General features: G+C 46.3%; 1 protein-coding gene across 7 annotated transcripts in view; it reads left to right on the plus strand.

The window, feature by feature from the left end:
* The window catches only part of SPECC1L (sperm antigen with calponin homology and coiled-coil domains 1 like), a 120,648-nt gene that overhangs the window by 68,744 nt on the left and 36,658 nt on the right, over positions 1 to 15,246 (plus strand). For all 7 annotated transcript variants that reach the window (XM_068562600.1, XM_068562595.1, XM_068562594.1 and 4 more), the window contains 2 exons: positions 10,406 to 10,489; positions 12,949 to 13,105. In XM_068562600.1, the coding sequence (XP_068418701.1) occupies positions 10,406 to 10,489; positions 12,949 to 13,105 (241 nt within the window). The remainder of the gene's footprint in view (positions 1 to 10,405; positions 10,490 to 12,948; positions 13,106 to 15,246) is intronic.

Here is a 15,246-nt window from a genome sequence, read left to right on the forward strand (position 1 = left end):
GGGAGTCCACACTGTTGCCAGGCCCTGTTTTTACAATTCTTCTTGGGGCGTGTATAGTTATCCCCATTTTATAGATGTGAAAAATGAGGCTTCAAACAGTTAAATGACTCATAAACACAGGTTGACATTTAAGTTAACAGTAGACCCGGATAGCCTGGCTCCAGAGCCCATTCCTTTGGCCTTTGTGCTCTGCGTCACTTGTGAAAGGAAAGTGAGCCTCTGAAAGCTGGGGTTCAGTGAGTGCCATTTCCACACGGCTCTTTATGGCGGCCCCAGCACCCGAGCCCAAGGCTTCTGCCTTTTGAGGTCAGGGGTCCTTCTCCTCCCCCACTGCCTCCCTACGTGTGGTGCTGAAGTGCTTTGGAAAAACGGTTTTGGGCGTTGGGCCAGGTGCTGGGAAAGGCACACTTGGTTGAGGTGGGTGTGGAGACGCCCGGCAGGTGTGACACCTTCCGGAGCCCAGGCCCCTCCTGGCTGGGCAGGCTGGGCCCCTCCTGCGCTCCTGGTGTGGGAGTCAGACTCTGGGGCTGAGACTGTGCAGTTTGGACGGGTGTGGGGGAGAGAGAAGCAGAGGACTGGCTCCGTGGGCTCCGGGGGGTGCCAGGCATGGGGTTCAGTGGGCAGTTTGCGTACAGGGGGGATGGTGGAGCCCAGGATGGTGCTGTTGCCACTGCCCCTGCAGACTTGCCTTCCATCCCGGCTTCAGCTTCTGGTTCCTGTGTTAGCTGTGGCCTGAGTTCTTTTCTCCCCTCGGAAGGTCCTCCTGCTAAGGGAACAAGTGTGGATGGTTTAAAGTCTCCCTTTACATCTGTGCCGAGTTCCCGCCCTGGCCCCCAGATGGATCCGGGGATTGTGTGTGTGGTCACGGGTCCTGCTGCTGACCTCTTGGATGCTGTTTCCTTGTGTAAGTCGGGGTCATCGTGAACATCTAGCTCAGGGCCTTGGCTCCCTCTTCCAAGGCTCTCTTACCCCTGTGGTCAGCTTTGTACCCTCTCCTGTCCACCCGAGCTGCTGTGGTCCACAGTGTCAGTGGCTGTGGGCAGCATCTGGCCGTGTTGAGCCCGCCCACCCCTGGATGTTCTTTCTGGTGTCCTTCACTCCCACTCTGCGTCTCCTTCTCCGTCTCCTGTGCTCAGTCCTCCTGCCTGGCCTGTGAGGGGTGCTGTGCCCGGGGCCTCTCTCTCCTGTCTGTACTCACTCTGTTACTATGTCTGAAGGGGCCTTCTCCCCTTTCAAGGCTACCTTCCCCACTTACCTTGATCGGCCCACGGCAGCACAAGGTTTACTGGGGAAACCTTGCCAGCACCATTGGTGTTTCTCAAACTTACCTGTTGATAAGATTTACCTGAGTCACTTGGTAAAATGTGGAATCCTGGGCTTCATCTCAGATCTGCTGACATGGACTCTCCAGGAAGGGAGCTTGGAAACTTCATTTTCACAAGCACCCCAAGTGATTCTTAGGAAGGGACAAGTTTGGGAAACTGGGCAGAGATTACCATTTAGTTTTGCTCTTACCCTGGCTTTGTGGGTGGAAAGTGGGTGTGGAAGGTCTGCGGGCCAAGGTTATTGAAGACACAGACAAAATGTGTTAGGCGTCTCTGAGGCTCTGCCGAATTAGACCTCTTTTTGGCTCTCTTCTTTTTATTACTGGTAATGGTCAAATGATAAACACCATTGGGCACATTGTGTGTGCGGTCTGCCTGCAAGTGCCAGCCACATTCTCCACTTCTGTCTGTTCTGGTGCCTTAACTGGGCTTAGTTGAAACTGCAAATACAAGAGAGAGGGAAATACACTTGGGTGAATTTGTATCTGAGAATTTGTTGATAGTGTAACATTCTATCTTAAACATTCACTAGGGAAAGAAACCACTTACAAAACTAAGAACAACCAAATGATTCTAGGTCATAAAAAGCCACCGTGGTTCTCCATGCCGGTTAAGAGAGTAGTTCTGAGCTCTGCTGGAGGTGCTTTTCTCCCGATTGTCTCTTCTGTCCTGGCCGAAGTCACACAACAGAGCCTGTGATTTTCAGGTTGAAAATTTCAATGGGTTCATTCCTGAAAACTTGAAAAGTGCTGCCTCTTGTTCTACTATACTTAAATTGGATAATTTGTTGGTTTTTCCAGTTAAGTATTTTATAAAAGGTGTGGTTTTTTTCTGTTTTTCATCATGCTTGTATGTCAGTTGCAGGAAAATGTTTTAGACCAGAGATCTTACTATAAATGGACTAATCAAATGCTCTTTTGTTGGTATTGTTGGCAGTTGAATTCAGTGGTCTGAGTCATGACAGGTGAATCTTTGTAGATAGGATGTGAGTTGGTGTTTGTAGCCTAAGCAGGTACATGGATACAGGCAGTTGGGAGGGTCTTCACTGTCCCCACTGGCCCAGTGCAAGCAGAGACCTCGGCTGGGCGATGCAGATGGTTGGGGAGTCTGGGGTTGCCCAGCGTCAGTGGGACCTGAGTGTCGTGTTGGTGTCATCAGCTCAGATGTACAGGGATCCGAGAAAGCTGATTAGTCCAAGGATAGTCATGTTCTGTAAAGAGATTCTTGCTGTGATCATCTGTCTAAATTGTGTTGAGGATAGAGATGTAAACCTTTTTAAAAATTCAGTATTTTGAAAAAATTGATTTATGGTGAAGGTACATGTAATAAATGTGATACAAAGTTAGGAGGTTTTACTAGAAAGCCAAATCTTTGTTTTAAATTAAAATAAAAAGAACCTTTTATTAAAAAGTTTCACAGCAATTTGCATTCTCCAAAGGGTAGATCTAAGTCAGATTCTGGCCCAGCCCTAGATCCAGCCCTAGCTGGGAAATTTCGAGGAGAAATTCAGATAGAAATCCTCCCCTCCTGTATTCACAGCCTAATGGGTATCTGTTCACTTCCGAAGATCTTTCCTTCCTTGTAGTTCTTAATATTTGTCTTGATAAACCAAACCACCTAGGCTCCCATATTTTCTCCATATTATTATATAAAATTTCAAGCATACAGAAAAGTGGAAAGAAGTCATGTATCCGCATCTCACTACCTCGATTCTATGGCACTTTGCTATATTCGCTTTATCACATATTTATCCATCCTTCTATCTTTCCTTCAGTTCATCTTTTTTAAATGTGTTTCAAGGTAAGTTGCAGTCAGTACCTTGTTGCAATAAGCATGCATTGCACTATTTGTTTTAGGTGTTCTGTCTCTCAACTCTTTGTTTTGAGATAAGTTTAGACTTGCAGAAGAGTTACAGAAGTATTAGACTTCTCTTAAATCCTTCACGCAGGGACTTCCCTGGCGGTCCAGTGGTTAAGACTCCACACTTCCGTTGCAGGGGGCACAGGTTCGATCCCTGGTCAGGGAACTAAGATCCCGCAAGCCACAAGGCCAAAAAAAAAAAAAAAAAATCCTTCACCCAGCTTCCCTTATGTGGACAACCTACATAACCATAGAACAGTTATCAAAAGTAGGAAAGCAATATCGTGGAAATGTTATTAACTGAAGTGCAGTCTCTGGATCTCACCGACTGTTCCACTGCTGTCCCTTTTCTGTTCCAGGATCAAACGCAGGACCCCAGTTTGCACTGAGTTGTCTTACCTCCTTGAGTCTCCACCCTTCTGCAGCAGCTTGTCCCTCTCCCTGTCTTTTAGAACCTTGACACTTTAAAGAGTACTGGTCAGTTATTTTTTAGAATGTCTCTCAGGATGGGCTGGTCTGATGTTTTCTCCTGCTTAGGCTGAGGTTACGTACTGCTGGGAAGGGCAGCACAAGGTGATGTGCCCGTCTACGTGCATCACGTCAGGGGCACGTGATGTTGATGTGTCCTGTTACTGGTGACGTGACCTGGATCACTTGGTTGAAGCGGTTGTCTGCTAGTGAATAATAAATATCCTATTCCTGCTTAAACTTCCTCTCACTGATTTTAGCATCTGTTTGTGCATTTTGCCTGCAGCAGTTAGTACTGTGCTCTAGCGGTGATTTTCTATTTCCTCATTCTTCCTGTAAGGAATCATTTGTGTTATATTATTATACTTATTGTTGTATTTATAGCCCTTATTTGTATTAGTATGGACTCGTGGATATTTATTTTATTCTTTGGGTTAGTCTATTACTATTATTTATTTTGCTGCTCATGTTATTCCAACTTTGGCCATTGGGAGCTCTTTTCATCCCCCACCCCACCAAAGTGCCAAACCACTTTCTTACTTTGGGGCACCACAGATGATCCAGGCTTTTTTTTTCCCCTGCACCAGCTGTGGAATCAGTAATATTTAGAAAACAAGATCTGGGTGCGAGGCGTACCCATTACTACTGAGGTTTCACCTCCTCCAGCTCCTCTCTGGACAGAGCCAGGAAGACTGTATGTAGGTGCACCAACCCATACGTACACATGTGATGATTATTTCTCTATCAAAAATCATGAGTTTATACATGTACAGTAGTTTCAAAATTGCTAAACCGTACCCTGTGAGAAGCAAATGTACCAGAGTGCAGTGTTTGTGTACAGTTCTTTTTGTGTTTAGCCTGAGAGTCTCCACTCGAAACAACATTCTTCTCACAGTTACTTAAGTCAGCTCCTTTTTTCACCTCTCTCTCGTTGTGGTTAGGTCATGCTTTTGTAATACAGTTAGATTAGTTTTATCACAGTTTGCATTTCATTCCCCCCCACCCACAATTCCGGTTGATTTTTTTTTTTTAAGTATATACATAAAATTCATTATCTGTTCGCTGCATTGTAGGATGTTTGGCAGCATCCCTGACCTCTACCCACTAGCTGGTAAGGTCCTAGTAGCACCCCACTCCCCTAGTTGTGACAACCAAAAATGCCTCAAGACATTGGTATGTTGGCAAAACTGCCCCAGTTGAGAACCAGAGGTGTGGTTCTCACAGTTTTATTTGTCTAATTTCAGCAGAGAGGTGGAAACTATAAGTGAAAATCAAATAGGAAATTGTAACTGTTGCATGTTGTCTGCTATTTCCACCAAGGCTTTAGCATAATTAATCATAGTTATTTTAAATGACCTGTCAGACAGTTGCAGCATCTGTGCCATGTCCAAGTCTGGTTTATTGATTACTTGCTGTCTTGATGCAGTGAGCTGGATGTATTGTTTTTTCTTGCTTTTTGTATATTTTATAATTGTCGAAAGCTGGGAATCTTGTGTAGGACAGCAGTTTTATGCCTTGACATGGGCACCTCTTTCCTTCTAGGTGTTTAATGTGGGAGCTTGAGTTAATCTGCTCAGGAGCTGGGCTGGGTTTGAGTTTTGTTGTTGCTGTGATGTCCTCAGTGTACAGCAGGCTTCCAGTTGCTCTGGTGATACTTTGTGTTTAGAGTGGGGCGGGTGCTCCAGAGGATTTTTCTGTGTCTGCCCTAATTTCAGCTTTAAGCTGTCCTTTGCATTGCGTCTCAGGAAGGGCATGTCTCATACTGTCTCAGCAGTTTCAGCTGAGATTTCCTATTCATTTGTTGAGAACATATTTCCCTTTATAATGTTGAACATATTTGCAGTAGCTGCTTTAAATGCTTTTCTGCTAATTCCAACATATAAGTCATCTTTGGGTGGGTTTCCATTTCTTTTTTGAGTATGAGTCACTTTTTTCTTTTTCTTTGTATGTCTAGTAATTTTGGATTGTATTCTGGGCAGTGTGAATCACACATTGTAGAGGTTCTGAATTCTGTCTTGTTCCTCTGCAGAAAATTGGTTTTTGTTAGCAAGCAGTTAACTTGGTTCACCTCAAATTCTAACCTCTTTCCTTCAGTTGAAATACCTGTTCAGCTATTTTTCCTTAATTCAACTCCTTGGAATCTGAGTGCTTGTGGATTTCAGAGGTCAGTGGGATACGAGCAGAGTTTATATACAAAATTTGTGACTCTTTCCTTTCTGGTATTTCCCCAACCCCCTTGCTTTCCAGCAGCTTTGGTTGTCCTGAGATATCTCCTCTGCTTCTTCAAGGCAGTGATAAGACCCTGGGTTTTTGTTTTGTTTTGTTTTGTTTTTTAATATAAATTTATTTATTTGTTTGTTTTTGGCTGCATTGGGTCTTCATTGCTGTGTGTGGGCTTTCTCTAGTTGCGTGAGCGGGGGCTGCTACCCTTGGTTGCGGTGCACGGTCTTCTCATTGCGGTGGCTTCTCTTGTTGTGGAGCACAGGCTCTAGGCGCACGGGCTTCAGTAGTTGTGGCATGCGGGCTTAATTGCTCCGCGGCATGTGGGATCTTCCCGGACCAGGGATCGAACCCGTGTCCCCTGCATTGGCAGGCGGATTCTTAACCACTGCGCTACCAGGGAAGTCCAAGACCCTGGGTTTTCTACCAAATTTCATCTGCCCTGTATGGCCTCAGCTGGGGCCTACACTCACACCTATAGTCATAAAACTAGGAAACTCACCCACCAGTTCCTTCCAAATGCAGATTTCTTTCATTTTCTGCCTGCTTTTAGTTTCTCTTCAGTGCTTTTAAGTAGTTGATGTTTGTATGTTTTCAAGATGTCACAGTTATTTTCAGCAGGAACATTGGTCCGTTTGGAACTACTCCCCAGTGAGCAGAAGTTGGGTATTTAGGCTCCTATTTTTATTTTTTTAAAGAGTCTTTTTTTTTTTAATTTTTAATTTTATTGTATTTTTTTTGGCCACACCACGCAGCTTGCAGGATCTTAGTTCCCCAACCGGGGATCGAACCCGTGCCCCTTGTAGTGAAAGCGCAGAGTCCTAACCACTGGACCGCCAGGGAAATCCTTAGGCTCCTATTTTTATTTTTATTTCTTTATTTCTTTATTTCTTTTTTAAAGATTTTTTGATGTGGAGCATTTTTAAAGTCTTTATTTGTTACAATATTGCTTCCGTTTTATGCTTTGGTTTTTTGGCCCCGAGGCATGTGGGATCTTAGCTCCCCAACCAGGGATCAAACCTGCACTCCACATCTTTCCCTGGATATCTCATCGGGTCCTCAAATTGCATGTGTCCTCATCTCTTTCCCTCCCAGAGTCCTCTTCTTCTCTCTTATCTCTGTATGTGGAACCTCCTTTCTATCTCCACCATTTCCAGGTGGTCAGCAAGTCTGTTGATTCTGCCTCATTGAAGAGCCCTTGAATCCGTGTACTTCTCCCATCTACCCTGGTACCACCTGGGCCCAGGCTCTCTGCTCTCTGCTCTGGGTGTAACTCATCACCCTGCATGCAATGTTGCCCTCCCACCCCCTGCAGCTGGAAGAATGTCCACCCGAGACACCGTCACTGGCTCCATGTTGCCAGTGGGTGAAGGCCACACTCTTCAGCCTGGCCTGCTTTGGCCTTCCAGCCTCGCCAGCCCTCTCAGCACTGCTGTCCTAGATTTCCTTTGGTGTCTGCTGAACACTGTGCTGGGAACACGCTCTCCTTTGCCTGTATAAAAGCTATTAATTATCCTTCTAGTCTTAACTCAGATGTCGTTTCCCAAGGAGGCCTTTCCGGACCTCCTCTCAAGAGCAGGTCACGTCCCCTGCTGTGTTCCCAGAGCCCCTTGTACTGCTTCTTTCCTGCATCCCTCACGTGCAGCGATTTTTTAAATGTCTGGCTTCCGCTGTAGACTCCGAGTTCCAGGAGGGCAAGTTGCTGCCTTCTTTCCTCCTTTCTCTGACCTTTGCATCATGTCCAGTGCCTGGCAAGTCATGGACACCCAAGTGGTTTTTGTTTAATGAATGGATTAAAGACAAGAATAGCTCCATATGGCAATAGAGTAGACCTGATTACTGTAACGTCAGCTCTCTCCTGCCTGCCACATCTGATTGTGACACACTTATCTTATTTCCCAAAGAGGGATTCGCCGGCAGTTTGACGTGAAGCTGTAATCTAGCCGCTGCTGCAGCAGCAGAGGGGCATGTGCTCGTTCCGTGGCTGGTGTCGCGGGCAACAGTGAGAACACCACCTGGAGCAGCAGGCAGCGCTGTGCCCATTGGAAGGTGCCTCCGAACAGTGCCTTTTTGTACCTTCTCAGAAGAGCAGCGTTGGCCTGTGCCAGGGACTGTCTACTGAGTTGAGACGGATTTGGATCCTTAGACATGCAGCGAGAGCAGGCTGCACTGGGTGGGCGGCAGGTCCGTGCACCGTGCCTCAGTCGCGTGCCTTCCATGTGCCCAGTGGCAGAGATGGAGATGGGGCGCCTCCCGCTTGCTCTCAGCTGGCACCCTCCTTGTTCTGACCCGTGTGTCTCTATAACCTGTCCTCACTCTCCTCATGTGCTGTGTTCTTTGGGAGATGAAGCCTTCAGGGACATGACCAGTCTCGTAACTGTGAAGTGGACATTTGGACTAAATTTAAAATGTTGACTCCTATTTCCTACTCTTTCCATGTTCCACGAACTTTGCTTTGTCTGTCAGTCTTTGTGCATAATGTACTCTTCCTGTGAAGACGAGTGCAAGCACCACGGGGTTCAGAATTTTGACCGATGCTTGCTGGTGGGCTCTGCACCGAGGCTTTGTTGGTTCAGGATAAAGAAAGGCGTAGTGGGCTTCCCTGGTGGCACAGTGGTTGAGAATCTGCCTGCCAATGCAGGGGACACGGGTTTGAGCCCTGGTCTGGGAAGATCCCACATGCCGCGGAGCAACTAGGCCCGTGAGCCACAATTACTGAGCCTGCGCGTCTGGAGCCTGTGCTCCGCAACAAGAGAGGCCGCGATAGTGAGAGGCCCGCGCACCGCGATGAAGAGTGGCCCCCACTTGCCGCAACTGGAGAAAGCCCTCGCACAGAAACGAAGACCCAACACAGCCATAAATAAATAAATAAATAAAATTTTTTTAAAAAAAAAAAAGAAAGGCATAGTGGCTATGGGCTGTGTGAGTCCTGTCTTCTGGAGCGTCCCTCCAGAGTGCTGTGTGATCACAACCACACAGTCCTCACACGCTTAGAAAACACATTTTGGCATGAAAGATGTGCTCTCCTTGAAAGATACTGTGATAGGCCATTACTTTTGACATCATGATATTCTGAGAGGGAGTATTTTTTAAATTGTTAATTCTTAAAACGAAGTGCTGATGGGGCTGTTTGACTGGTGTCTGGTTGGTCCCGCCTTTCCCCGTCGAGTGTGTTTGCTCTCAGACAAGACTAACTGTCTTCACTCAACCCAGCCCCGTCACATGTCCCTGACACACCGGACCAGGCAGAACACGTCCAGCCTTCCTTGCTTGTTGTCCTGGCCTGGTGACAGCCTCTCTGGGCTTGTCCTGGCCAGGTGACAGCCTCGCGGGCTGGCCTGTGTCTGGGGCACCCATTGTGGGGAGCAGGTGCTGAGGAAGGGGTGTCACACTGGGCCCAAAGGCTGGTGAATTTGGCCGGGCTGAGGGGGTGAGGGAACCACTGTGCCAGGGCTCGGGGGACTGCAGAGACTCCAACCCAGCCTGTGTTCAGCGAGAACAGGTGGAGCTGTGCCCTTGACGGGGAGGCAGGATCTGGTTGTGTCCCTCCTGAGGGTCCTCGCTGCCCTCAGACTGAAGTCCACATGCCAGGCAGTGAGGCTCTTGTCAGTTAGCCACATCCCTGCTTTAGAGCTATCCCCCTGCTGCCCTCTCTGTTCCCCACCTGCCCCATGGTTCACCCACGCTGGGATTTATTGTCCTCTAACTTGAATGTCCTTCTACCTCTGCTCTGAATGTTGTCTGGCTGAATACTGTTCCCCAGCCCTGTTCTCCACTAGTGAAGCCAGCCGTCTGACAGACAAATTCATGTCATTATGCTGCTGAAGGCTTCCCGATGCCTGAAGTCGAAGCAAATGGCTTCTACCTCTGTGGCTTGATAGATATTTTCTTTTTATTTATTTATTTATTTGGTTGGTTGTACCGGGTCTTAGTTGCAGCTTGCCGGCTCCTTAGTTGTGAACTCTTAGTTGCGGCATGCAAGTGGGATCTAGTTCCCGGGCCAAGGATCGAACCCGGGCCCCTACATTGGGAGCGCAGAGTCTTAACCGCTGTGCCACCAGAGAAATCCCTCTCTGTGGCTTGATAGTGCTTTATCATTCTCTTATTCCAGTTTCCATCCTGACTTGTTTCTGGTTGTAGACACGTATGGCTCCTGCACTAACTGTAGGCACACAGGGCAAGGCTTTGATTTAGTTTGTACTTTTAGACCTAGATGCAGTGGGGGATCTTGGAATTTTGGTTGAATTGCATCAGAGGTAGGTAGCAGTCGGTGGTTTAGAAGTGTTCATCTGTGTTGCATGTCTCATCCCTAGAAATAAAAGTTGAATGAGACGTTTTCCCTTGGTCCTTGTCTACGGGAGTTGTTTTGTATAAGGGACTCTGTCTGTGGGGAGCCGTTGAGGTGCCCTGGATGGGAAGGAGGGATGAATGAGCCTCAGGGGCAAAGGGAGCAAAACTCACCTTCCTGCTACCTTTACCTCTTGAAGTTCAGGGTCAGGTCTCTTTACTGTGACACTTTCCACCCTGTGTAGAGCATCTACTAAGAACATCTTCGACCAGCCGACCTGCTTCTCTGCCGAGAGTACCTGCCATGGAAAGTGCCAAGACCATCTCAGGTAATACTTTTTATCTGAAATTTCTTTTAAAAAGATTCTTCCAGAAGTTTTAGTGATGGTACCGAGTACTTTCTCTTTAGGTTTATTTAACCTTACTTGCCTCTTTAGCTCTTTAGTTGATTGTTTTTCACTCTGAATTTCCCCTATTGTATCTTACACATTTCATAGAAATCACATTTCGTGGCCCTGATTTCAAAAATAAAAAATAAGAGCTAGATAGTTCCATTCACTTAACAAGTGTTCATTAAGTGCCTAGAGTGGGTTAGAAGATATACTGAAAATATAGGTTCATACAAAGTTGCATAGCTGTGAAAGGTTAAAATATTTATCCCAAGATGTGTCATGACTGTTTTTGAAGAGTTATTTCAGAGCACACCAAAAATTCTCCAGAAGCCAGATTTTTCCAGTGTTATAGCCACTTTACAATGATGAATTTGATGGGCTTACTTTTTCGGTCTCCTAGAACTAACTCTTCAATTTATCAGTGTTCATATTATTTTCCGCTTGTGGCCATTTTTTAACCCTTAATAGCTCAACTAGAAATTGGACCAGGAAAGGAGAGATTCCTATAACCCTGCCTCCTGTGGTTAATGTCCCACTTGTATGTGGATTTAAGTTAGTACAGTTTTTGTACATCTTAGCTGGGTCTTTAAATCAGTGGGAAGTCCAGCCAAAATCACCACCCCCAAAGCCCAGATCCAGAGCCTTTTCCAGTAACAGAGTTCTTCTGATTCTTTCTCAGTCTTTTTCCTCTGTTTGATATAAAATTATCAAAGGTGTTCTCATCCAATTTCCTAGCATACCACTTAAAAGAAACTGCTGATTTAAGGCATACAGAGATCTGACATTGAAAGGAAAAGGCAGAATAATTACAAAATTATGTCAAATATGCAAGTGCATCATTCTGATGAGATCTTGTAACAGGAGAAAGCATGTCTCCTCTTGATCTTTAAACGCACCGCTTAGCTGATGCTGGTTATAGTCTGCTGTGGCTATCCTAAAATCATCAAGAGAAGTTTAGCCAATGAAAGGGGGCAGTTCCAGTCATCCGGGGGAAATTACTGGTGTTTGGCACGATTGCATTACAGCCAGCCCGGGATGATGCAATAATGGCTCCCTCGCATCCAGCATCATCTGGGGTGAGAGACTCTGAGGTCAGGAACCTTGTCTCGCGTCTCATGTCATCGTGGCCAGAAAGCCGCTTCTGTTGTGGCTCTGTTTTCAACGGCTGCAATGGCTGCTTCCACCTCCCAGTTCTCAGGACTTTCGTAATTCCAGCAAGGCGTAGTGCCTTACACTTTCAAAATAGGACTTTCCTGATTGTTCTTATCTCTCGGTAGTTGACTTGACACAACTTGACCTTTTGCTTTTCTGTTTCGTTGATTCATGTTTTTTAAAACGTGGCTTGGGACTTCCCTGGTGGCGCAGTGGTTAAGAATCCGCCTGTCAATGCAGGGGACATGGGTTTGATCCCTGGTCCGGGAAGATCCCACATGCTGTGGAGCAACTAAGCCCGTGCGCCTCAACTACTGAAGCCCGCACGCCTAGAGCCCTTGCTCTGCAACAAGAGAAGCCATTGCAATGAGAAGCCCGTGCACCACAACAAAGCGTAGCCCCCGCTCGCCGCAACTAGAGAGAGCCCACGCGCAGCAACGAAGACCCAAGGCAGCCAAAAAAAAAAAGTCTTGACCCAGAATTGTGTGGCCCTGTAACAAAGTATCTTTCCTTTCTGTCTCTTCAGCAGTGTTTTTGGCCACGTTCAGAAGGGTTGTGTTGATTTTGGTTGAGAGTGAATGTTGCTTTCGCTAGCCTTTGGCTTTGGTCGTGTTTGTAGTTGAACGCAGGTTTGCGGGGGACTCACTGTGGGCCAGGTGGGTGCTTTGAGTGTTAAGGGTGGATGAGACACACTCCTTGCCTTCAGGGAATGTGGGCTTCTGTGCATATTTCAACAACTGTACCTTTTTTACAGTTTTTTTTTTGTTTGTTGTTGTTTTTAATTTATTTTTATCTTTGACTGTGTTGGGTCTTTGTTTCTGTGTGAGGGCTTTCTCTAGTTGCGGCGAGCGGGGGCCACTCTTCATTGCGGTGCACGGGCCTCTCACTATCGCGGCCTCTCTTGTTGCGGAGCACAGGCTCCAGACGCGCAGGCTCAGTAGTTGTGGCTCACGGGCCTAGTTGCTCCGCGGCATGTGGGATCTTCCCAGACCAGGGCTCGAACCCATGTCCCCTGCATTGGCAGGCAGATTCTCAACCACTGCGCCACCAGGGAAGCCCCCTACAGTTTTTTAAAATGGAAAAAAAAAAACCTTTCAAGTTATCAGTAAGTTAAAGAGGATGTTAGTTTTTCCTCCTGTATGATAATTTCTGCTCTTTTGGGGACCTGCTGAAGAAGATGTCTCAAGAACTCAGCTTAAAATGTTTTTGCTATAAATTGCATAATGGCTGTTTCTTACACTCAGTGTCCAGACGAAGCAGTGAAGAGATGAAGCGAGATGTCTCTGCACCTGAGGGCGCATCTCCTGCCTCACTCATGGCCATGGGTGCCACATCGCCACAGCTGTCCCTGTCCTCCTCCCCCACAGCCTCCGTGACCCCCACCACTCGAAGCCGGATAAGGTAGAGGACAGTTAGCATTGGTGCATTTCATGCCTGCCGTTCCTGGCCTTTTGAAATTAAATGATCAGGTTATAAAGTAACGGCATTCGAGCACTGATGTATTTTCATTCTTTATGTGTTATTTAGTGTTTTCTGATCTAGTCTTCTATGCCTAGAATTGGGAAAGATGATATGAAAGTAAAAAAGTAAAGCAAAGTAAAAGAGAGAATTATTTTCCCCAAGCAGCTGGTGTTTTTGGTTTTGTTTTTTTGTGGGGTTTTTTGGTTTTGGTTTTTTCAAGTAGAGAACAGCTGAGTACAAAAGTAAGTTAAGTGAAAACAGGGTGTGGATAGAGTGTTGGGGAGGCTGGAAGAGGGGAACTCGAGCGAGGCCTTGAGGGTGGTGGACGGGGAGGAAGGTGAGCGTTACTGGTAGGGTCAGTGACTCCAGTGAGTTTGCAGGAAGGCTGAACACGAACTGAAAGAGGGATGGGAGTGGGTTTCAGAACTTTACCGTATACTGACTTAGAAGTTTGAGTAAAAGTGGAATATTTGGTGTCTCAAACTCAAATTATATGCTCACTTTTAAAACCCTGCCTCTCGGGGACCGACCTCTTAGAAGAGTGGTCCCATACTCAGTGCGGATCAGGCAGGTCAGGTGCAGTGGAGAGTGCGGCTCATGCCGCCCTGGCCAAGCCCGGGGGAGCACTGTCCGTGCTGGTGGGCAGGGCCCCCACTCTTCCTGGTCCCCCACTTAGAAGTTGTGAGCCTCCACAAGGTGTCTCCTGGCCTTAGTTTCCTTATCTTACAGTGAAGATGTTACAGGAGAGCACCCTCTGCTCTAGGAGGCTCTTTGCTGCAGCTTCTCATTGTGCCCATAGACTTTACTCGTCTTTGATGCTTTTTAAGCTGTTTCTATAACAAAATGGCCTGTGTGAAATAGAGGAAACCTTTCACAGTGATTGTAGTAGTTACTTTTATTTTGAGCATAATAGGGGTTTGTTTTTTTTTTTTTGGCTTGCCCTTTTGTTTTCATTCATATATCTCACCTTTATCTTCATTCTCATTTCCTGTGATCAGTGGTGTTATAACAAACTTCTTTGAACCCTTTAAACCAGGGCAGCAATCTGGTGGGCAGGTACACGAACATAAAAGTATATTTCTTCAAGACAGCAGTCTAACTGCAAGTTGAAATATTTTCATATTTTACTTTTGGTTCTAAATAAAAATTGGTGCTATTTCAGTGCACCTCTAACTTGAAAAAGGCTTCAGTTCTACATGTGTGCTCTTTGATTTCCTACCATACTTTGCAGGATGAATATGGACAGAATAATAGTAAGCCACCTGTAACATCATAACCTCTAGGACAGTTACTGGACTTAAGTGTATGGGTCATAGGGCTAGAATCTCCACTTGTGCAGTCATCACTAAAAATTAGACCAGGCTTTTAAGAGTGTGCTGCTTGTCAAGAAACAGGTTGTTTTACAGAGCACTCTCTCTCCAGGTGCTCCTTGGTATTCTGTTCTGCTTCTAGAATAGTTCTTGGAAGGAAGGATTGGGTATTGGAGGAGTCGGTTGTATGCCTCCCCTGCTCCATCGCCAGGGTGATCACAAAATCTTTTTTGATTCAGTGTCTGGTCTGAGGTAGGATATTTTTTCTGCCTCCAAGGCAGTTGACAGTGCCCTAAAGTACCCTCCATATAATTTTAAGAAATGAGTAATGTATAGCCATTGATTTTTTTTCCCCCCCAAGCTTCTGTAGTTGGTCTGTCCCGTAGTAAACTCTGAAGTTCCTTGAGAGGCAGGGTCTCTGTGTTGCTCACCACGCCCTGCCCAGCACATGCACATGGCCTGGCACAGTGGTGCTGTGCCAAGAGAGGGTCCTTCCTTTCTTCCCTAAGTGAAAATAAGGAACCCAAGATTCAGTGGTGCTGAATCTTTGCCAGTTTCCGTGTGGATAATGAGTAGAGCCCCCTGCAGATGGCAGAGCCCCCTGACGGTGGTGGGTCTGTGAGACCCATAAAAATTGACAGGCAAAATCCAGCAGGTGAAGGTACATCTTGCCATTGGATGCCTCCGAGTGTGTGTTTGTTGTGTTCAAATGTTCTGTTGTGTTTGTTGGATTTCTGGTTTAGAAGGGTGCTCAAATAAGAAATATTTCAA

This window comes from Eschrichtius robustus, chromosome 14 (genome assembly GCF_028021215.1).
Source record: "Eschrichtius robustus isolate mEscRob2 chromosome 14, mEscRob2.pri, whole genome shotgun sequence".
Taxonomy (NCBI): Eukaryota; Metazoa; Chordata; class Mammalia; order Artiodactyla; family Eschrichtiidae; genus Eschrichtius; species Eschrichtius robustus.